This window comes from Manacus vitellinus, unplaced genomic scaffold, assembly GCF_001715985.3.
Source record: "Manacus vitellinus isolate BGI_N305 unplaced genomic scaffold, ASM171598v3 scaffold_16_pilon, whole genome shotgun sequence".
Taxonomy (NCBI): domain Eukaryota; kingdom Metazoa; phylum Chordata; class Aves; order Passeriformes; family Pipridae; genus Manacus; species Manacus vitellinus.
Window position 1 is genome coordinate 9113430 of NW_021939189.1, and position 24765 is coordinate 9138194.

General features: G+C 38.8%; 1 protein-coding gene across 1 annotated transcript; it reads right to left on the bottom strand.

Annotated features, from left to right (window-relative positions):
* Positions 1–166: 166 nt before the first annotated feature.
* TMC3 (transmembrane channel like 3) lies at positions 167–21367 on the bottom strand. Its single transcript, XM_025894833.2, has 22 exons — positions 21258–21367; positions 19875–20018; positions 18491–18566; positions 15663–15744; positions 14843–14949; positions 13947–14045; positions 13712–13854; positions 12140–12287; positions 10803–10846; positions 10500–10647; positions 9634–9743; positions 9400–9478; positions 8688–8921; positions 7002–7130; positions 6270–6337; positions 5913–6041; positions 4999–5109; positions 4421–4546; positions 2988–3066; positions 2748–2790; positions 2032–2326; positions 167–1300 (listed from the first exon to the last, which is right to left on the bottom strand). The coding sequence occupies exons 1-22, from the start codon at positions 21365–21367 to the stop codon at positions 490–492; spliced, it is 3315 nt and encodes a 1104-aa protein (XP_025750618.2). The 3' UTR covers positions 167–489.
* Positions 21368–24765: the final 3398 nt, after the last annotated feature.

The following is a 24765-nucleotide window of genomic DNA, read 5'->3' on the forward strand; positions in this document are numbered from 1 at the left end:
TTTCTCCCTGATTTGTTTGAGCCGTAGTATGTTCAAATAAGACACATGAAGATGTCATACTCTAAGTAATAAATCCATTTGTAGGAAGCGGATTCCCAGCTGAATTTATTCAGTGGAAGCATCTTTAGCTTTGACCGTGTCAGATAGAGAAAGCCTCATCTCACGTATTTTTGTACTGGTTTAAAGCAAGTGCCCCAGGTACACAGCTTCTGATTTTCCAGTAAGTGGATATTTTGTTTTTTTAACAGCATAACAGTAAGGAACAACTTGGAATATTTTTCTCTTACAAAATTTGCAACATGTCAGTTGAGATATTAAAGCAAGGTACAGTAAAACACAAGGCTAACTATGCTTTTTCCACCCCGAGTGGCTGCATACAGGTTGTTACAAACACTACTAATTGTCACAATTACTCTGGTAGACCTCAAAGAGAAAATTCAATAAATGCACATATACCTGTTGAAAACACAAAAAGATTGAGGCACTTTCTCAGACATTTGAGCATATCAGTTCATTAGGCTCAGGCATACTTAGATCAACACTGTTTTTTGATTTCTTTTTGGTGAGTTTTGTTCCAGGCTTTGGATACTTGTCCTTGCTGTGAATGACCTGGATGTACTGGTCATTGCTGCTGTTCTGTGGATCACTGCTGGATTCAATGGAAATGGAATCAGATTCTGTTAGAGACTGCTCCTGTTTTTGCTTTGATTTTGGTTTCACACGGGGCTCAGGATAGTTCAGGTGTACTTTTTTGTAAGCATATGGAGGCCTGTCCAGGTCCAGCTCAAACCCATCATCCCAGGATTTGCAATGCACTCTGGCAGCATGTTCCCCGATGTAAAATTGTGGTGCTGGGCGAAGATCAGACAGAGAGCGAGGGCGGTGAGATCTGCTCATTAATTGTCTCCCAAGTTCTTCCTCATCCTCGTCATCTTCACTGGGATGAGAGGAATACATCTCGTGTGGTGTTCGAACCACGTATCTTCTGACATGGCGTGGATACAACTCGATAATGTCTCCTGATTCCTCCTTTCTGAAATGCCTTTGGAGTCGGGAGGTAGAACGGAGCGATTTTTTGCGGGGCTCATTTTCATTAACCAGAAAATACCTGGTAGCATATGGTCTGCATTCCACAAAAACAGGAGCCCCTGCCCCAAGGGCATCCGGATTTACCTGCCGAATGGCTTTTCTGAAGAGAGGCTCAGAATGAATATCTTCAGTGTGCTTTTTGAAAGTCACTGGTGTGCAGGACTTTGTTTTGCAGAGCTCACTTGTGCTCCTATGCACAACACCTGGGTATCTTTAGGAAGGAAAAAAAAAAAAGAAAGAAAATACTGGAATACTTATCAATTAATGTAATTAAAACATATTAAAAATTCGTTGCTCTGGAAGTCAAACACTAGGTTGAAAGACTGGAGATCGTCATATTTCCACTGTTCCAAATTTTTAGAACCATTTTGAGAAACATACCCTAGAAATTAGGAGGTATATTTGTTCTTCCCGGGGAAAAGGCAGCAGGCAATTGACCTCTCATGTTATGTTCCCTTTCTGTTTTCTTATTATTCTGAGAACTATTTTTTATCTGATCATTTGGAAAAAAACACAGCAGGTAGCTTAAAGCATCCATCGGCTGATGTCCTAAACTGATTGCCCTACAACTAGACCTGCACAGTGTTTGTTACTGTGTTTGTCTTGTTCCTGGAAACAGTATCCCACACAAACTATTTTAATTATGTGCCCGAGGGGAAGCTTAGTATTTACATTTACTCAAGGTATGTGTAAACTCCATCAACTACGCAATTGCAAAAGGTTTATAATCCCATCTCAAGCGAGTGTTAAGGAGGTGGTGTCACCAGCAATATGAATAGTATCCCTGAATTAATCTGCTTTTAAAAAATTTCTCAGCTAACAGCTCCAGACAGACTGAATGCACAGCTATTTGGTAAATAAACACAGCTATTTTGTCAATAAACACACGTAAGCCATGGAGCTGCTAGAATAAATGCCATTTCAAAACCAAAGCAGACTTACCTGTTTGTGGTATGATCATTTCTTGGTTTCTGTACACTTGTTATGGAGGGAGCTGGCGTTAAAGAGGTTGAAGTTGTGGGAGTTGCGTTGACAGGTCTTGCAACATCAGTTGAGGGCACGGTTTGGGGCACGGACTGGGAAATGGTTTGTATTCTGGTGCCTTTGCTCGCAGGAGATTCAAAGTTCAGGACACTGCCATTCTTTCGGGGAGTTGAGGACCGAACAGAAGACTCCTGGCCAATATCATTGTCTTGGTCTGGTCTCTTGTCATTAATATCCAGATTTTGGATTCTGGCTAGAGATTAGAAATTATTACAGGAACTTTCCAGGTCTCTACATTTAGAAGCTGCTGTGTAAATGCAGTGGCACAAATTCCTCCTTCAGTCAGGGATCCAATGCCAACAGAACCCACTGAGTTCAGAAAAGAGAAACTGGTGCCACAGTGGGAGACATAGTGATAAAGGGGTGGATCCTCATACTGAAGTACATGATAGATGTAGTATTGGGGACATAGAAAAAACACTGGATGTTACACTGTAGGATTCCAAATTGGGCAACAAGCCATTACCTCTTTTCAAGATACCCGATCTAGTTCTCAACATACGCAATACAGTTTTTAAAATGTAATTATAGCTCCCTACATGTATGAGAAATCAAAATGGTTTTGCATCCAAATGCTTAATTAATAGTGGCATTTCTAAAGCTCACCTACTTACCTACTGCCATCTGAACCACCTTTTTCTTATCTTCAGTTCTTTCCTAAAACACATTCAGAAGAATGAGAAGCAGTAAATTATTATGGATTAGAGAGTAAATCCACTTCTCTGTAAAGATGAAACATACAGGATTGGTTTTACATTATGAAACACTGGAAGTGACTTTAGGGATTTAATTAGGCTTGAACTTTGCTGAAGACCCACCAAATCACATGTAAAATTGCTTTGCACTGTACTTACAGCTTGGATCTTCATTCTCAGTTGATTGTTGGTGAATTTTAATGATCTTGCAATACTTTGTAGGTAGTAGATTAGCATGCTAGAAGTGAAAGAGGTGATATTAGTCACTTCAAACATTCTTGACAGTTTCCCTTTGAGGGTTTATAGGTCACTGAAATGATGTACAGGTTCAGTTGTTGCTCTGTATCATTTTCTTATACAACGATAATCGATCACAGCCTTCTTTCAAGCAAACACATAAAAGAAATAAATGACACTGAAAATAGATTTAACAGCAGTTCTAATTTCACCTGTGTTTTTTTACAGCTTTTTTCATTGTCCATGTAACCCTGAGTGTATTTCTAGATTTTTATTTTTTTTTTTTCGAATTCTGGACACATAATTTTGTTAAATATTGTCTTGTGTTTTTTTCCCCAGTCCAAGGTTACGGAACAGAGACACCAGAATTACGGCTGAGCTTGCACACTCATACCAATGTAATTTTGTTGGCTAACTGAAATAACACCTTGTTTACCCTGGCACAGCTGAGATCAGATCCTGGCAGATTATGGCCTCACATAATGGATTACACTGGCTTTCAGATGAAGTAGTCTCATAGACTTCATACCACAAATATTTACATATGTGCTTTGCCATCAGTTTGAAGCAGTCAATAGATTTATTTAAATTTGTAAATATGTTCATATTTACATGACCAGGATATTAGAGGAAAAAAGTTACAAATAGGAAGTGTTGACTTGATCTTTCTCATTTGTTTGAAAAGCCCACTGGTAGAACAAACTCTGCCTTCGTCTTTAGTTTACAGGGAGAAAAATGGTAAAAAGGTACATGCAAGACAAAAGAGATTTCACAGAAGCAAAGTGAATTTCAAACATCTCAAAGTTGATATTAATTCCCAGCTAGGAACAATTATTTAGAATCTAAGTAAGAAAAGACTTCCACTGGAGGGTCTGCAGCAAGTTATATTAAATTAACACTTAAGAGCAGACAGTCATAATTGATTTATCTTGTCAGAAATCAGGATGACTGAGTAGCTTCTTTAAATGACAGACTAAGCCCTGTTCACTGTCATAAACTGAAGACCACAAGGAAATGGAAAAATTATTTCTGAGGAACTCTTGAAAGTGAATTTAACTTCCTGGAAAAAACAGCACTGCAAGCCTTGACACAATATAGTGAGCTTGCTCTAACACAGTATCCCAAACCAAGAAATTCCTTTTGATAATGCAGTAACAGTCTTTAACATACTGTTATTCCTGTCTGATCCATACACCATATATTCAGTGAGGTGTTGGATTTTTTTTTTTCACGTATGCTTAATAAAATTGCAAAAATGCAGTGTTTATTCCTCAGTGTCAACATTTGACTCTCTAGAGATAGGGCCAGTATTAATACAAACAATTTAACCTGCCTGTGAAAACCAAACTACTTACAATAAAAGTAGTAGCGCAGGGAGGACAACCACAGGACTGCTGATGTAAGTAATCACTGTGTTGAACCACTTGGGAAAATCATTTTGAATTGTTTCAGAAACGATATCATATATTTTGTCTTGACCACTAGAAGAGGTGTGGGGGGAAAAAGGTAAATTTAAGTTGTAAGTAATCCTAGGTACATTTGTTAAGCAATGTTGTACTGAGTAAACAAGAAGTTTCATCCAAAACTACTTTGGAACATTGTAGTGAAAAGGAAAAAAAATAAAAAAAATAAAAGCAACTTGTTCATTAGTTGCTTTTAAACAATGTTTTTCCAAAGCACAAAAGCATTCACGAAGCTTGGAGGGTGCTTGAATTGAGACACGAGACAGTGATGTGTGGGAGATTACATAATGCAATGCAGTGTGCCACCGAGCAAACATAACTGAACTGTGTCTATAAAGCAAATACACTCAGAACACTGACATATTCACTTTATTAAACCTTAAACTGTAAAACATTGGCAGCTGAAAAGCATTTATTGTGAGAGGGGGAAATAGAATCTTTGCAGTTTTCATTAGTCTGTTCTAACTCACCTGAAGGGACCACAGCTTGAAGATGGCCTATACCGGGCAATAGCAAAAATTGTTGGTAACATGCATAAGAACAACATAAACAGCAACATGGCCAAGTAGAAATTATTGGACCTGCAAGAAGGTGCAACAAGTTTCAGATTATACTAATCGGAGAGAAAAACAGAGGCAACTTAAAAGGTTCAAGTCTGTATCTACCTATCAAGATCTACATTTCTGAAACATTAAAATCATTCTGCTATAATTAGAAAGTCTGGACAGAGCTGGTATAAACAGACTCTTAATGATCAAAATCCTATTTATGGTGCTTTCCAGATACTTCTGCGGCAGCCAGAGAACTGTTTACTGCATAAAAACTGACCTTACTGTCCAGTTGTGTTGGGGGAGAAAAAGAACATTGGCAGAAACTGACTCATCTTCCAAACACGTTAGAAATAAAGGATTCTTAAGAATTAAAGATGCCCTAAATTATTTTCATTTTGAGTAAACAATTAAGATATTCATCATGATAAAAGAAAAATGGGGAAAATTGTGTGATGCAACAGAAAAAATGAATCTACTTCACAGCTTTCAAGGAGAGAAACATGAAAAAATAGGACTTGGAACAGTTAACACATCTAGGTTATTGTGCTCGAGCATATTTGTATAGAAATAAAGCATTTATGTCAGGCCATATATAGCTGTCTAGGAATATTCCCTGACATATTTTTCAGTTCTTGCATATCTTCAACTACCCTGCTTTACAAGACCTCCAGTTTCTCAGTGACTGTTTTTTTCCACAGACTTTTGCTATCAGTATTACTGTGAAATTTGATTGTCAGCTTTCAGAGCTAAAATCTCCTTAATTTGATTCATATGCACATTTCCATTGTCTGCATTTGATTTATTCCCTGTCTTTAGTTCTCATCCTGACTCACCGAGATGCTCTGAAAACCTGCTGATGTGGTACATTGCACGTTAGCACAGCCCAGCTCCTGAGATACATGAGTCCAATCAACTTGAGAACATTGAATGCTGGTAAGCAAGGGGAAAAGAAAGCTCCCATCCTGCAAAAATAATGTCATGTCAGTGCTCAGTGTTGCCAGAAACCATTTGAATGACAAAAAAAGAAGACACCCCGAACAAGAAAACAACAGCTCACTATTAATAGATAATCTGCCAATGTAAAAGACCACACTACCAATATCCTACTTGAATAGGTTTCATTGAAATCATCAGATTGACTTAGCAATCAGACAGCAAAGAACAAGAAAAATCACTTAAGGGCTACATACCAGATCATTCCTTGGTTGTAGACCAAATGCAATACATTCTCTGCAATTTTGAATTCTCCATATTCTGGCTACAAGAAACACAGTGTAAGATGAATACCTCTGTCTTTATCTTGTTTTCAGAACATTTATTTGGAGCATTTGACTGAATTAGTTTGCAGACAGCACATAGCCTGAAACATCCAGATCAATTACCAACTTTTGGCAGGCAGTGGGAACACAGCAAAACCTACTCTGCAGCCAGGGACTGAATGAACTAATTCCTCTCTAGTTTACTTCACTTCTTTAGTTAAGGACAAAGAACACTCCTCAGCCTTCCATAACAACAGCTTCTTGCTAACCAAGTATTACTCACTGTAGTTTTCTTAAAGGGCTGCTTGCTGTTGGTTGTGGTTTCTTGGACCACTATCTTTGTTACAAATAGATGTTACAGCTACAGAAAAGAGTAGGGAGCAACTCCACACCCTCTGTCTCACCTTTGACTCTGGTATCGCTCCATGATCTCATTTTGAGAAAATGCACCAGAGACATGGGAGTAGGCTTGAGAAAAAAACATTCAGTCTCAGCATTTACCCTGTGCCCTCCAATTTAAACTCAGTGTGAGCTGTGCCTTTATAGATGTGTGCTACCAAGAAATTATTCATTTGTGCCAAGACTTCAAGGATATTCAGTACTGAGGAAAGGAGCCCACCCATCTTCAGCATCTTAGTTTGATAAAATAAGGACTGTACTTACAAACTTGCTTTCTAGATCCCAGCACCAGCAGTCACTTAAATATCGGACACACAGTCCACGGAAAAAATCAATTAGCAGGATGCTTGCGACTGTGAAAATCATGTCGATAATTGAAAGCTTTAGCATCTCCTGAAATACACATTGTTCACACATAATGAGTCATTCTGAAGGCAAATGGACTGCATATGGCTCTTTTGCATTTGTGCTTGTATTTTTGGCTCAGCTCAGTATTCTGATAAGATATGAATTGAATATATAAATTACTTCCTTTTAAGCTTTTCCCTTACTTGTCTTTGTTCTGGCAAAGAGAATAAATATAATCAAGCTTCCAGGGTGCCTTCTATTGCTTGCAGCAATAAAACTCTGGTTATGATGGTATCAATAAATTTATCTGAAAATTTATCTAGTGAAACTAGAACAGGATGATTTTTCTATTTCACCAAGTCCTTTATTAAACTGACTGTTGCAATATATACTTGCTAAGTGCTTCACAATGAGAAAAATCCTATAATTCATACAAACCCAAACCCCAATGGCATAGGATCATCAAGCCATAAAAGACAGCTGCCTAGGGCTTACAAAGGAATGTGGTTATCCTATATTTAATTGAGCTTTCAAAATATAAAATTAAATAGAAAAGGTTCAGTTCCAAACATCATTAGCCCATTCTGGGGAAAAAAACAAACATTCAAACCCCTCTATTTCCTATGAGACTGTACAAAAGGAAGAGGGGTGTATGAGAATAGAAGTCAGGCTAATAAAACTAGGAGAGGTCTTTTTCTCCCCACATTCAAACAAGACCTTTAATATGCTCACTGAAACAAGGAGCTCGGCAAGTCAAAAACACACCAGCATCATTCTTAATCCAGTGGCCTAGACATGAGTGTGACTGAAAGAGACCAGAGCCTCAAATTACACCTTTTGCATCTTGTGTGGTTAAAATTTCTCTCTCTGCGTTAGTGCCCCTGACAGTCATTCAAAATAAAGGCCACAAATAATATACCCTTAACACAAAGGAAAGCAAAAAGTGTCATATTAAATCTGCAGATTTTCTTCACCCCAATATGGGAACATGGCACTGCCACCCAACTGGCCCCTTTCCTACAAATTGATGGTATTTTGAAACCTTTTGTTCTTGTCTTCTCTTCCTCTGAAGGAGTGAAGAGCACTTGATTCTCTAGTGATTTACTGAGGCAGAATGAATAGAGACTTCAGATATTGTACAAATGACTAAGAGCACAATCTCATGCTTGTTTTGGGTCTGACATCTCCATGTATTGAGGCAGTAACCTGAATCTGCACAGGGTGCATGTTGTTGCTTATATGTTTTTATAGTCATGTTTCTCTCTATGAGTTAGTGGGACATATCCTACTAAAATAGGATTCATATCATGCATCTATACAGATCTGCCTGTGCAGAGCTGAAGACAGAGACCAAAGCCTGGCAAAAGAACATTTGTATAACACTAAACATACTGTAGATATCAAACAAAATCCAAGCTTGTATCTGTGGCTTATGACTTAGCATAGCCTTTACTCGTTCTACACAATCCTTAGCTAAATTAGCTGAATTCTGGAATTTATATGAAGAAGAGCTCTAAAACTGAACGCAGCACAACATGATTTTAATTTTTTGTCAAATGTGGATTAGGAATAAGCTGATGACATAATAGAACAGTTACGTACTTGCCCAACATACGTCTCCCAGCACTGATCCTGTGGGTTCTGGGTGTTAAAGGAACTTGTTTTGTTAACCAGTGATTCAGAGACCATCAAGTCTTGAGTGCGATGCTCTTCCAGTGTGACAATGCTGCTTCTCTTTATTTGTACATTAGGAATAGTTAAATTGTCGTCTTTAGAAAGAGTTTTGGTTGCTAAGGAGGTGGTAGAATTACTTGCATTGCTGTTAACGCTGGAGACCTGAAATAATAAACGTCCCCAAAGCTACTTTTTAACTCTACATAGGTGCAGATGTCTGTCCCTTCTACACACATTTCTTTCACATATTTTCCAGCAACAGTTAGGTGACTGTTAAGTAGCCGTCAGTGCACAGAATCAGATGGAACTTGTAAGGACAGGACTGAAAGCTGATTTTAGGTAGCTGGAAATATTTGGCCCTAAAGTGATAGCTTTTTTTTTTTTTTAATAGTTCAGCTGTGCACAGAAATCTATATATCTTGTTACATTAGCAGTCAAATGGATCCACCTATCCTAAAAACCTAATTTAAAAAACCGTAAGTAAATTACTGAACTTAACATTACAATCCTATTGAACTGTAATATATTTTAATCTATTTCAAATAAATTGTCATCTGAATTCATATAAATCACAATAAATGGAATTCTATCTATGAAGTCTGCTAGCTTTATGCATCAGAAAACTCCAAGTTAAACTTACAGTGACACTCATACTGTCCACTTTATCCAGGAGTGCAATGATTAAACTGTAGAGGTTTCCCAGGTATAGAACAAGAACCCTGCAAACAGAATAAAATACAGGTTATCAGCATTGTTATTTCATGGAATTCTCATACATTCTCTGGTTTAGCTGGACTAAAATATATGACCAGAATATACCTCGTCTCTTCCTCCCTTTTCCCCCAAATATTTCTACACTTCATAATGCCCATACCTGGCAAGCTGGAAGCGAAGAGTGGTCCTTGGATGATACATCTCCAGAGCTGCCACAAGTTCAAAAGCAGAGGGTGCAATCATTGTGATCAGTGACACAACCACGCTTACCTACAGAACAGAAATATGCAGCATTTTTGTAGCTTTTTATGTAGAACCTCTGTGGAACCTTGGGTGCTGATTGAAATACTGCTGAGGCACATGCTTTGGTGATTGCTCTTCTTGGAGGATATGCTTTAAAAATTTGTTATTGACATTAGTAATAAGAGTAGTTATGATCCAAAGTTATAGATTTGGAATACCACTCAGGAGTTTTTACTCTAGATATTGTAGCTTTAAAGTTCTACTTTATTAATTAAAAACTTAATATGTGGGAAATATGAAACCAGAGTCTTCCTCTGAAATGAATGAGTGGCTTCTCCATACCCAATCACTTCCTACTCTCCATTTCTGAATGGAAATATTTACACAACATTTGGTATCCCCCAGCTGGAATCCACTGGTGTCAAAGTCAATTCCTTTCTGGTCCAGCAGTCCAGTGTTTGTTCAGCTCAATTATGGGTGCAAAAGCAGAATTGTAAGTGACAGGAGAGTTTAAGTTTTGTCCTCACAAAATAGGGACCTGCTAGAACAGCAGTCTCTGTGAAATGAGGACCTGCAGCCTCCCCCTGCCCACTTCAGCTCCACTAACACCTGTCTGCAGAGCAAAGGGAGCAAGAGAGTGAAGACGGATCCAGGTAAGCACCACTCATTCCTCATTTCTCCTGGCTCATCTCTTGTGATTTACACCTACGTGCACACTTGCTACAGACAGCCCCGAGACAGTAATCCTGCTTCTACCACAGAGCTGGCATAAAGACAGTGTACCTCATTTTTTTCCCATAGAGTCAATTCCTTTTTGACGCGCTCTAACTTTTGGGATCGATCCACGACGAAGTAGATGATGTAAATACTTCCAGCAAGTGAGAGAAGCACAAGGATGTTTGCAATAATTCTTAAGGTTATAGTCACTGCCCTAGAAAAAAAGAAAAATACAACCAATACAGTAGGTTGTCTGACGACACCAGGGGTCATTTCTAACATGGTTTAGAAGTACGAGACAAGCAGATTAGCACTGATATCTGCATCGAAACAGTGCTTTGAAAAGTACCTCTGATCTCATATACATACAAGTTTTTGTTTTTCTTCTTTTCCTGCTCTTCCAGTATAGCTTCCTTGAAAGAAACACAGCATTACCATTTTAATAATATCCAGCAAAAATAATGCACATATCTTTCACAGAAATTAAGGTACACTAATAAAAAACATCACATCCTGGAAGTGCAAGCAGAGAAATACCTCTTTGTCCTCATTGCTTTGTAGCAGTCATATGTGAGCTTAAATACTGAAGGACATTTCTGAGAAACAAATACACAGTAAGCAAATACTTGTGCACTTTTGGTCATGCACGTTCAGGGGGATATAACCAGGGGTTTACACTACCAGATTTTTTGCAGGATACACCTATAGAAACTGGGTGTCACTAGTATAATACAAAAATGTCAGAAGTTAACCTCATTCATTGAAATACCTAGATGTCATAGCTTACTAATTCATTCTTGGCACAATTTGAAATAATTTTGTTCAATGACAATGAGAATACACCAAATTTGGGAAATTAATTACTTTTGATAACACCACATATGCTCTTAAATTCTAAATGGAAAACATCTGTATTTATAGTAGTTTTCTAATATTGAGAGAGCTGTAAGATGTCTCTCCGTTTGTTATGGAGAGATGAAATAAAATATAAAATCATAAAATATCTCAAGTTGAAAGGGACCCATAAAGATCAGTGAGTCCAACTTCCTGCTGCTCATAGGACTATTTAAAACTAAACCATTTGACTAATAGCATTGTACAGATGAACTTCAACAGGCTTGGTGCTATGACCCTCTCTAGGAAGCTTGAATAATAGCTGATAAAATAAAGAAGAGCAATAATTTGTGTCCAGGAAGTTATAAACCATAAGAGAGAGATATAAAACTTATTACCATTTTAAAAAAACACCTTGCAAAATACGAGATGTGTTTCTGCTTCTCCACCTGTTATAAAGGAATCTCTAAGGCATAACACACTCTCTTTGCATAAAAACAATTACACATTTTATAAAGTTGTATATTTTCCTGTCGAAGCAATTGTTAACATGAATTTGATTCTAACACTCAATGAAAATTCATCAGAAGCAAATTTGTTTCTAGTTATATAATTTCCTGTCACACATACATTGGCATTAAATGAAACTCTCCCGAAGAAGGACACAATGACCTTGCTGGGGCAAAATGTCAGCAAGTACGATGTGCCTGCAATAGCACACAGGTGTGATGCCAGCCCTCCCCTAGGCAAACAGATCTGTAAATGAATGCCAGAAACCATAAGAAAGTGCAGGGGAGTCAGAGGAAGGACTTACAAGGCTTACAGATTAACAAGCAAATCAACTTGAAATAATTCGAAGGTCAGTTGCTCACCCTAATGCTGTTGACTATGGCAGCAGTTTTGCTTTCTGCAGCCTCAGGATTTCCTATCAAATAGTCCCAAGCACAGAACAATCTCCAACAGAAAGTGTAATTTTCATCAGAGGCACTTGCTAAACTCATTCTTGAGTTCTTTGCCATTCTGTAAAAAAAAATAACAAACATTTAACTGCTATTGGTGTGTGAAGATGAACATGAAGAAAACCACTGGTTTGGTTTAGAGTTTTCAGATGTCTCTTCATTTAGAGCTACAAAAGGTTTGCAGAAATTAGTGTCGTTTTTGGCAGCTTTCTGAAGAACAGAAAATAGGGTGAGGTTCAGCACATTAACTTCAGTTTACATCTAGTGTAGATGTGACTCACTGTGGAAGGGCATTTTGATATTTACCATCTTTACAGCTGACAAATAAAGTAAATAAATCTCACTAGAACTGTGGACATATTTCAGTTTTACAATCTCCAGGTAGGATCCAGCTGGAAGACACCATCACTAAGTTTGCTGTTACTGTAATTACAAGCTTGTTTGGCATTACTAGTGATCATGGACAAGATCAGTTTGTTTTCCCTATTGTTTACACCTTCAAAATATCTGTTATTGCCAAATAGAAACCCAATGCTATTTTAAAGACCTTGGGAAAAAGAAAGAAAACTCCTCCTACTCATCTCAGGTAGGCAAGGAGGCAGAATATTGCAAAGTGTAAGAAATGAAATATAATGGCTTATGAAAAAAGGGCATCTGAAAGGACAACATTAAAGGGGGAATTGTACCCAGCTAAGGAAAGAGTCACTGAGCTAAGTCAGAAGGAGAAGAGCTAATCATATCCAGAAACTGCAGATGCATAGATCAGTGTCAGACATACCAGTGACCCTTGGCACAAACCAGGAGATAGAATAGAAATAAATGAAAAGGTTTGACTTCAAAACTGAGAGTTATTACAGGCAGCGCTAAAATGTCCCCGGACTGCACAGTGCCAAATAAATAGGTATCCAGAAGGGAAGGGAAAGCAAATCAGGGGAGGATAGAGTGACCTTGCCCCTTCTCCAAGCATTGCACATCCCTGGATTTATGGTCAGCACTGGCAGTTCTGCTCTCTCTGCTAAGTAACTCCTACTCCTGCCCCTTCGACAGTAAGCTGCTGAAGCAATGTAAATGATAGTTCACCTAAGAGGGAATTTTTATATTTGTATTTCAATAGAAGGAAATAATAACGCTGAAAGCACTACACTTCAAACATAAATTTCTGACATAGCAATATTTATTACAGAAAAGAGGAGAACAGAAGGGTTTTCCGTGAGTGTTGGGCGTAACTCTACACAAACACAAAGCACACAGATGATCATTTGCACTGCCCTCCTTTTATAGACTGGGAAATGGAACAGAGAGTGAAGTTAATGATAGCAAGATAAAGAGCAATCTAGAATTAAACTCATTCTGCCTCCCTGATACTAGCAGGCTTGAATATTTTAATAGAACTGCACAGAATAAATACAGAGGAAGTGGTATAAATACCATCACCGATTGCCTGAACACACAAGCTTATGAAGAGCAATAGATGGGAGGTCTTACTTTTTGAGAAGAATGATGAAGCTGTAAGCAAACACCGCCATTCCAACAAGGAAGTAGGCAAGAGGCAGCCTGTATCCAGCTTTCCCAATCTTCCTTTCACTACCGTAGTAGCCATAAAACAAAACAGAGTACTGGAGGTAGCCCTGCAAAGACCAGAGACTGTCAGTAAGAGCAGTAACTAAGGATTGCAACAGAACAGCAATAGTGAAACAAGAAAGAGTGGTTTGAGTCTTGCCCCCAGTGACCAGATGGTGTCCAGGTCTTGAGCAGATTCAATGTGCTCCTTGGGGATGGTCTTGCTGACAGTGCTGCCGAACGGTTCTCCGGCCAGTAGCTGGGGAAGAGAGAGAAGGTCTCAGATCTGAGCCAGGGCTGCTCAGCAGAACCCATCAAGAGCTGCCTGCACGGGTGGTACTATGTCGGTAAAATTAAATCCGACAGTGTTTGATCTCAAAATGGTATTTCAGAATTAAATTATTTTTCCTTTGAAAAAGAGAAAAATGGAAGTGAATACCTTTTTTTTTTTCCCCCACTCTACTTTTGGTTTTTACTGGAGCTATTTAATTTTTCTTCTACTTTAGGCAGTGAGAAGAAAAATCAGAGATTCCCATGTTTCTTGAGAACATTATTAAAGCACAGGGTAGGTGAAGCAGAATAATATCTATGAATAATTAACAAAGTTAAATGAAAATGACAGCCTTACTTTCATGCAAGAACTAAAAGTTGTGGCTGTTCAGAACTTCTATTAAATGCTTTCTAATGGACAATAATCCAGAGTCTGGAGAGGGATGTTATGTTTTTCTGCTTGTAAATGACACTAAAAGGGCTTGACCATACTCTATACCAATTACAGCTTTTAGGAACTGGCCCTTTATTTTAGTAATCAGATACAAACATATTCTCTAAAAGAATTAGTACCATGTTGACAAAATATCGTCTCTAAAACAAATAGCAAAAATCTGTTATCCTTTGGCAGAGAAAACCTCTTAATAGGGGAATTTATTTTAAATAATTCATGTAAAATTGTACATTACAAATTGATGCATGACTTTAAGTGTGGTGTTTGTTTCCTTCAGCATGGAAAGTGCAGCACTAAGCATTTTTCTGTAAATATTAACAACATGTTCTTACCTCTGGTAAGACTACAAATGCTCCTGTCATTATGGTAAGTACAATATTGATTCCAAACAGCCATCTCAAGAAAATGAAGTAAGAGGCAACTCCAGACCCAAAATGACCTTAAACCACAAAAAATAGTTACCTGAGCTACACAGTCTATAAAAGCTCGTAGCATTTATCCATGAAGTATTATTTGAATAGTAGGCCAAGAGAAAAACCTCTCTTATTCACACAGGGAATACAGTTAAGCAGAGAAAATGTTAACATGTCACTGAGGAAAACACAATTGCAAACAAATTCTGTTGGGGATGTCTCATAATTACGAGCAGCACTTGTGCAAGAATCTGCCAAGCTGGGAGACCTCGTGCATCCATTTTCCTTTACCACTGGAGCACAGAGGTATGACCTGACTCCTGGGGGAACAACAGGGGCTGCTTTCAAGTCCATTGAAAGACTCAAGGGCTGGTGACGTGTGGTACAACCACATTTAACCCTGGGCAGGCGTGGGGGTGTTGGCCCAAGGATGCTGGCTCAGGGACTGTGATAAACTAAAACCTCATCTTGCTGTGTTTTCAGAAATACAACAGAACAAATATGACTTCTGCAAAAGTTAACCCCCTCCCAACTAAGACCATAAATGAGGGCTGTGCAGTTTCCAAGGCACCCAGAGAAGAAGAAAAATCAAAGTTTTAAATAAAACATTCACTGCTGAAAATTTTCATTTAATTTCCTCCCAAATATTATTTAATTCAGTACATTAAAAAATAAACCACAAGACTCAGCATTTTAGCAAGTGTTTTACTATTCAATACTATTAAATCCTTATACTTACTCTCAATTTTCTTTATTCTCATTTCCCAAGGAATAAAGATTACCACAAAATTATATGCAAGTCGAAGAAACTTCCTCCAAAGCTGAGAAAAAAAGCAGAGAAATGAGAAATATGACACTTCTCCATGTTAAAAAAAACAACAAGAGTATTTTGCTCTTGTCTTATCTTGTACCACAAGAATTGTTACAAATATTCATGACTAAGGTCTTAGAGCACATCTGTGGGTAAAGAGGAGTAAAGCAAACCATGATAGGTTTTAGATAAAGCATGTGGGGGACAGGATGCCTTGACTCTGTTTATCAGCCAAATGCCAACGAAGAAGGGTCAGAGTGCCCTTTATTCACCTCTGAGGAGCCACCAATCTACATCTTTTGCTCATAAAGACGATAAGGAACCAACAAAAGACAGTGGGTGCCATTCCCTTTTGCCTTCTTGCTGGGACACCTACCCTCTGGGTAATCTGTGAGGGAATCCTGCTGCACTACACATATTAAATTTGATTTTTTAGGACAAACAAATGAACAGGCCACTAACTTCAAATTTAAGAGGAGCATAGTGCCTTAGAGGAAATTTTCTTAGAGGAAGAATGTTCAATAGCAGCATGTTTAAGTGCTACATTTTCAGCTCTTTGTATTACAGCCAACACCTGCAGAAAACCTATGGTTATATTTTGTAGAGTCTTTATTCAACCTTCATTTTTTGCATGGTCAGAGGACCTTCCTGCACACAGTGGGGTATGCATACACCCATGGCAGAAGAAACAAAATCCACCTGTGCAACATTCAATATGGTTTTTGAGTTGTTGAATTAGAGTTATAACTTCACAGTATCAACAGAAAAAATAGTATTTGTATTTCAGGCATTATAAAGTACTTTTAGTACAGCTAGGTATTAAAAATCCCACCTATATTTTAGGCAGCAGCAGTGTCAATGTTATATCATGTAATCTAATCTCCTAAAACCTAAGAGGAGTAAATAACATTTTAATTACTGAAAATTTAATCAATCTCTTTGGCCAAAGTTAATTAATTTTTATGGTGATATGGATATTTAGTTGCATGAATGAGAAGTATTTTAACAAAAAAAAGGAAAGTGCAGATGCTGGAAATTTGCATGGGAATTGTTGGAATTGCTGCTTTTAGTTGAAAACAGGGTTCTCTGGGCTGAGAAATGACTCCATCAGCTTGTGCCAGCTGTCATGCAGATTTATAAAGAATACAAATGTGTCCATGTGAAAGTAGTATTTGTTAAAATTATAATTTGATAGCTATCACCACGTTTCCTCCCTACTACATACCTGAACAGATAATTTGTACTCTCTGAATCCAGAGTATGGGCATCTAGCATTAAATGAAATGTAACAAAAACTACAAAGGAAGTGTAAAATAATTGAACTGAAAAAAAAAGTTGCTTTCAGTGTCGAGACAGTAAAAAGTATTTTAATTTTGATTTTCATATATAATATCATGATTGGGTTGTCCAATTGTGAGCAGTATATATTCTGACAATTAAAAAAACTAATTTAAATACATATACACTTAACAGCTGCATTTTGTTCTTAGCACATGTTCAACCACTGAGTTCTTAATTTTGATGATGTAGTGCTTGTTTTGTTGTGCTGCAATTTTTGTCTCCTTGGTCACCATGTTTTTTTCTAAGAAAATATGTGCAAACAAAGCTCTTCCAAACAAAAAAAAAAAAAAAAAAAAAAAAACCACAGCTCATTCTGTTGCATTTGCTGAATTTAGCCCTGATGAAAAGGCCATATTTCCTAATTTGTGCTAGGAAAAAAATACAGATCCTCTACACATAATGAGCGGTACTAATTAACTGTTGAATTATATCCCTGTGCTGAATGTCTTCAAGCAAATACAATAGAGGCAATTAGATTAGACACAAACTTGTATTACATGAAAACTTCTGGTTTTGTAAAGGAAGAATAACATGAAAAAAGTACCAAGCCCAATGTGTGATTTACTGACATGTATTGCAGACCTTTAGCACTTCTCTTTCTAGATAACATCCTAGTTCCCCTCCCACAAAAGGCAAAATTAGTGTTTATCTTAACAGCATTTGTTACTTCCACTGCTTTTGCCACACGTGCAAAGACAGAACAAAGAAAGCTTACTCTTTCTACCTTGGAGGGTAGTACTTTTAACCTGTTGTGGCCCAACATTGCAGTACAACAGATACATGTGCAGCCTTTCACTTGTTCACATGAAAAAAATGTGTGGTATACTGCTTATTGGTACAACCCTGCCTTTTTGAATTAAGGTAAGTTAGTTATTAAAAGTCTATTTATTATGATGACAAAAATATTCTTAACTGCTTAGATGACTAAAGAACTCTTCTGTGTTAGTTGCTTATTAGATACAATTTCTTGCATGTTACAAATTTCCAAAAACTCAGGCCAGAGTCTATTTTCAGAGGTGTAAATAGATTTGCTAAGATTTGATTCAAATTTTTAAGTATTATACAAGCAAAAACCTTCTTTAACAATGTATTTACCACAAGCTATTGTAGGATTGTCTTCCAAACCACAAGCCAGACACATTTTTCATAATAAACTATTGAACTGTGGCCCCAGAGGCTGCTGAAATAGCTCTTCAGAGAATACTGCTCTGCGTTATTGATATCCCACTACCCCTCCAGCAGGCATCAATACTTGTAGACTCTCTGAAAAGAAAGTTTATACTGCATTGGTAGAAGGACATTCATTTCTTGACACACGAAATTAGTCGGCACAGCAAGCACATGCTTCTGTAAATGAGAACTGCAAATGGCTGCTGTATAGGCAAGAGCTGAGATTTAAGAAAAACGACCCATACCTCTGCACCAGCAGCTTGGTAACCTCTGGTTCTAGTGAGCCTCCCTTCGTACTTCAGCACGATCTCCTTCGCCTGCCTGCACAAGAAGGTGGAGGTTCATTCTACATTGATTCCATTACTTAGGGCCCTTATTCTGCACAAGCAGCAACCAGTAAAGTTGTCAAATGCTCTGGAATACAGCCATGCACTGTCTCATCATCAACCTTCAATCAACCATCCAGGCAAAACTTTTTCCTTTGATTATTGAGGTTTTGACTGATATTTTAAATCCACTCAGAATTTTGCCTGAGAGAACTCAGCATTCAAAAGACTGCAGGGGAAGTTTTCTCTTCACCTATTTCTCTGTCCTCTTTTTTCAAAGTATTTCTTTTAAAATGGCACAACCCAAATGAGTAAAATAACAAGATCCCCATTACAGTCTGGTAATCTCATGTGGATACTAACACCTCTTCTATAGATATGGCATCTCTCTTGTGAGATGCAAAGAGGTACATGTTCATCTGGTCATACAGAGTCTTTGAGCTCAGCAGAAGGTGGATGGGGATCACTGAGATCTCATCAACATGAGCAGGAAGGCAACAAGTCACAGACTCTGCCTAAGAGAGAAAAATCTCTCTTTGCTTCCCAGATTACACAAGGGCTTTACTACTGGTCGGGATTCCTCGTGACTACATGGCCATCTGAGCACCATACAGTGTTTTAAGAGAAAGTTACCAGATAAAAAGGAAAAAAAAAAAAAGCAAGCCTCAAACAGACCATGTTGTAAAGGACCTGACATAGTTTGGACAGGGGCCTCAAAGAGTTAGTTACACACCCTTTCATTATAAATTTGGAATTATTAATATAATAATTACAATCTTAAACCGTGGAACATGTCTACACTGACCATATCTTTAAAACCTACAAGTGTCCTGTGTTTCCTGCCAAGATGTTACCTGAAGATATGACCACCTTCTGTTTTCATACCATGCAATTACCTTAAAAACAGTGGGCTGGTTTTCCTTTTTGGGACACAGTGAAACAATTTAGCTTAAAAATGTATTACAGAACATTATCAAAAGCCTTTCTTTAGATCACTGAATAGCTGACACACTGTTTTAGTGGTAATAGACAAAGCACGATTTCTTGCTCTCTTTTTTATGCTGTTACTCTCTAAAGGGAGCCACAGGCATGTGCAGGAGACAACTTCACCTACAGACTGTCCACCCCGAGGCTGCTCCTTCAGCCGGCTCTCAGATCTCAGAGCATCCTCATGGCATGCTTTCCTAGCAGCTCTTAATCATTTTTTGTGCACAAACCCTTCCAGCTTACACTGGAAAAGTCCTGAGGCTGCAGGCACTGTCACAGTCAGTGAGCCTGAAAACCTTTGTGCAGACACCGTTACCTGAGCGCCCTCAGCTTCTGCCTCATCGGCCACGGCCGGCAGCGGATGTTGGACATAATCTCCTTCTGGTACTGGATGTTCTGGAAGAACTGCTCTGGGTCATGGCTCTCAGCCTTTTCTTCACTGATATCGTCATCTGAGTTGCTGGCAGCCCAGCACACACCCCACGAGAGGAAAAACAAAACAAATTATTCCCATTCAGATTCCCAGCCAACTGTTGATTTGCACAGGACCCATCCTATTAGAGCAACATAAGAGCAGTGAGCTGGGGAACTCGCATGACAGTATTGTTTTAAAGTTGATTAATAATTTGGATGCATTCCCCATCTTCAGGATGTGCCTCTTTCCCTCCCCACCAGTTTCTCCTCAATTTAAATTATCTCCACTCCCCACCACAAAACCCAGTCTTTCCCTTCTGAGCATTTCCAGCCATACAGCTTGTGCATCATGCTAGCAAGACTCTCTGCATATTTTTCTGGAACAAAGTGCTGTAGAAACATTTCCAGCAAGAGCACGTAACATTCATTTATTCATCACACCTTTTATTTTGATTTTAATAATGATAAAATATTTTCTTGTTAGAATGGGGGAACAGATGATTCAATTGCAGTCACCCTTTGATCCTGTTCCCTGCTGAGGGCGGTGGCAGTGTGGGACCCCACACACCAAGAATTATTCCTCCCTGTAAAAAGGTTCATGTGCTTTGCTACAGATTTCTGTGGATGATTAAATCGTCTTTTCTGATGCTGTCACCACATTTGCTCAGCTATAGTTCTTGCAATTCCCTGTTAGTCTATGAAACAGCAGCAATAGTCATTCTTGCAGAGGTTTAGGTCTAAAACCCTGTGACTGTTTCTCCCTGACTGACATGAAGGGATCTGAAGGACTGCAGGAAGTTTCCCATTTGTATTGCTATGTACTTGTTGGGAAAGTTCCCTGCAATTTTGCTGAAAAAACAACACCTTTTAATCACTTAACAATAAATCATAGCCTAAACTATGCCACGTAAGAAAACTGACATACTTCATCAGACCACCAATTCATTGGTCTGCAGTCCTGTCTGCAGAATGTCACAGGGGCATTCAAGGGAAATTTATAATTACGCAGAAAAAGAATAAAGAGATTTCTTACTCTGCTATGCCCTGAACTCATTGGAGTTACACTGCTTTATGTACAGTCTCGACGTTTCGGCATGAAGCGTGAACTTTTGAGAAAATAAAAAGAACAGAAGTTTGAAATACATCTAAAAACAGAGAGAAGAGGGATTTTTCTCATGCTCATTTCCAAGTTAGCACGCTCTGTCTGAAGGAAAGTGAAAAGACAAGATCCCACTCCTGTGCTAGGTAGAGCAGACTCGCTTCAGGAGAGAGGGGAGTCTCTTACCTGTGGGGTGGCTCCTGGTAGGTGTAGATGCCGGCGTGACGCTTCGCCGTGCGGTGCTTTTTGCCGGACTTGGCAGATTTTGCGGCAGGGGAGCCCGTCACTGCTGCCATGGTGGCAGCTGCTGCCCGCACCAGGTGGAACTCTGCTGCGCTGGAAGGCAGCTTTGAGCTGAGGTCAGATGTCTCATAAGCAGCCAAATGTTATTAAGCAGAGAGCAGCGAGTGCTGCAAGCCCTGCGGAGCAGAGGATCACTGCCTGGTGCTCCAGCCTGGAGAGGACCTGCTGTCTGGCAGTGCCTTAAAGCCACAGCATGCAGCAGCCCTGCCTCAGTGCCTCAAAGCCAGGTGCCCAGATCAAGGTGGGAAGCTGAGTTCAAAGGTGGTCCAGCTGCAGCCCTTAATTCACAGCCCTTAATTCCTTGTTGTGGGTGAGGTATTTCCTCAAAGCATCATCCCACTGGCCTGCTCTGGGTGATGTTCCCAGTGATTGCCCTGAATGTACTGTTGACATCTCTGCTTCATGTGCTTGAGAAAAGGTCCTTGCTTAGGTAAAGCAAAATGGTTTACCTTTTGGCCTTTACTAACAAAGTGCAATATCATTCTCCTAACAGACTTCCAGATCCTCTCCCGAAGGACAGCCCTGACAGAACAGGATGCTGCTGCTTTCCTGGGTCCAAGGCCGGCCATTGCTTTCATTCCTTTTACCTTAATTTACTGGCTTGTCTCTTGGAGATATCAAAATACCTTTTATTTAGACAAGTACTGATTACCAAGCAATTTGCTTTTTCTTGGTAGATGCAGTATCTTAATCATGCTCAGTTCCATTAATCGTTGTACCACCTTTAACATTTACAATAAGCACTGACTGGATTATTGATATGTTATAATAATGGTTATTCCTAGACCTAAACCCCTGGAAAATATCACCTCTTAATGTTCTTTTTCCCCTGTTTCTTCAGCTCTACTACTTAACTAATTTTATTACAAAACATACCAGAAGTATATTTAACACAGATAATCACTGTAAGAAACAACAAATGGACTGGTGCTGCCAGCTTGAGGACCCTGTATTAAATGGTTATTTTCTCTTTCTCTCCTTCTGTATGTCCTGGGGCAAATCCTTGCCCTTTTTTGCCTCATTTCCCCTCCTTAAATAAGGATAACACTTCTGTATTTCACAGGAATGATGTACTCACTGGAATCACATAGGCATGAACTTCCTAATTCACTCCAAGTATTTCAATTGCATAATAAAACTGAAAGCAAAACACCAGTTTTCAGTTTTGAACGCCTCAACCAAATGCAGCACCAGTGGCTTTGACTCAGTTTCCATCTACTCAAAAAGTAATCCACCCATTTATTTAATCCAAGATTAACTATTGGGCAACTGACACACTGTACACACCAGCAGCCATATTTTCGTGGTGGAGAGTCCTCTAACACCCTTCCTATAGTCAGCACCAACACCACCTTTCCACCAGCATCTCTGTGATACTGGCCAGGACAGAATACACTGCTCCAAGCTCTGCTGGGACCAGGGTAGCTGAATTTCCCATGCTTTTCTCCATCATAGAAGTTGTGGGTGTTCTGGGTCACATTACTGAAACAGAGCACACAAAAATACTTTACATTAGTAGTTTCTGTGGCCATAATTTGATGCTCAAAAAGTGGGAGAGAAAGGAAGGGTTTACAGAGAGTTTTCACTTGTTCCCAACTTGGTGTTTTCTCTCCTTAATAGCTCTGTGCAAACTGCAGCAAGGGTTTTGATTGCATAAATCAGTGGTCTGTTGTAGTTAACTTTTACTTGCAGCCTCTGACAAGAAAGAACATGAAGTTCCTGTAGAGAATTGCACAGGCTGCTTTTTCCCTCTGTCCTGAATTAATCTAAAATATTGCCACTTGCTGAGAAATTTTACTTTTCCATTATCATGGTTCTGTCCACTGTCCTATACTTACTGAGTTAAATAATTGAAGGGCTGAGTAGCCACAAGCCTTATTACTTATTACTTGTATAGTCTTACATTACTGAAAGAGTAAGTCCATTTGGTGTAATTTACTCCACACTTTTTAGATGAAAATTCAGCTCTAGAAAAAGACGATTCTGCATTTCCAAAATGTACCTTGCAGTAAAGCCCAGAGTTCACTTGGTGTATCTTGTTTGAAACTTCCCCAGAAATTGGGGAGTTTCATTAACACAGAGCAGAAGAGCCCCAGAATTGTAAAGAAATGCCCCTATTCAGAGTTCAGTAAAATCAGTCAGCTGTATTCTGCACCACAGAATGTCATATGATGCATGACATTTAAGCCTGCTAAAACCCACTTACTACATGGATTTTTTTTCTGTGAATGGAACTCTCTAGTCCCAGCTCCACTCTGAGCATCTCTTGTACCCACCTCCTTTAGCCACAATAGAGATTAAAGGTTGAGGACTCCAGTTTTCAGCTTGCCAAGGATGGACCACAAAAAATTGTACTTTTTCTGTGCTGTGTTTCATTATTTTTCATTTGAAGTCTGTAAAATAGAGGCTGTTACAGCTTCGACACCTCAGTCTTTCTGTACCACTCTAAATCCACAAACCTTTGAATGGCTTTCCTCTTTGGCTTCCAGTTCACAGGACAAAAGATACATCCTACTATCCTCTCTGTGTCAGACCATTCATCAAGTGAAAGCAAACAGCCAAAAGGAAAGGGTATCAGCCCAGAAACACATCTCCATTAAAAGTCTTATCACCTCTTTCCAGCTGGAAAAACAAAAGAACTACTCTGAATGCCAGGAACATCCTTTAAAGCTTTGATGCTCAGAGTATGGCAAACAAGCCCACAAACCACCTTTTTCAACCTGCCACAAGATATGTTTTCAATTCTATAACTTAAAAGCAATAATATGTTAGTTCAGATGTATTTCCTTGGCTGTAGTTATTTTTCTTTGCATCTTAGCCAGTGGTACAACACTGAGGGCCAGATTCTGCTGCCTTGGCTCATGAGAATAAGTGCCACTCTAGTCAGACCAGTCTACTGCAGTCCATTAGCTGCCTGCTTATTCCAGTTACGTGCAGAAACATTAATGTCATGTTGCAGATAGATACCTCACTAAGGAAAATTCCCCAGAACGCAGGTTTTGACACAATAACATTCTGAATTCCGCAGATAACATAAGCTAGATCTCCAAAAACTGGCTATTTCTCCTTCTGTATTACCATTCCTGCTTCATACTTTTCCCTGAGATTTCGGATGCCCTACTTTTTATTTGAAGGAACCACAGTAGAGGGATTAAGACTTAACATCATCAGTATTTCCTAGGGATTGCTACATTTCACAAATAAAGCAGTATCCATTAATATCATGGTGGTACATCACTACCCAAACCATTAAAACACTAACATTACTGATTTACATAGATTTAATTGGCTAGTGTATATTAATGTGTCAACAAGGCACATAAATTTTGTTTCCCTTTGTTAGAAGAAAGCTTAAAATCTGAAAAAACAGAGCGACAATTTAAGTCTGACA

What these genes read in the sequence shown, in the direction of transcription:
- TMC3 (XM_025894833.2), bottom strand. Translation starts at nt 21,367, where the DNA reads ATGGCAGCAGTGACGGGCTCCCCTGCCGCAAAATCTGCCAAGTCCGGC. An exon ending in TACCAGGAGCCACCCCACAG is followed by an intron (nt 20,019 to 21,257) that starts GTAAGAGACTCC and finishes CTGGGCTGCCAG; the next exon opens with CAACTCAGATGACGATATCA. An exon ending in ACACCATCTGGTCACTGGGG is followed by an intron (nt 13,855 to 13,946) that starts GCAAGACTCAAA and finishes TGGTCTTTGCAG; the next exon opens with GGCTACCTCCAGTACTCTGT.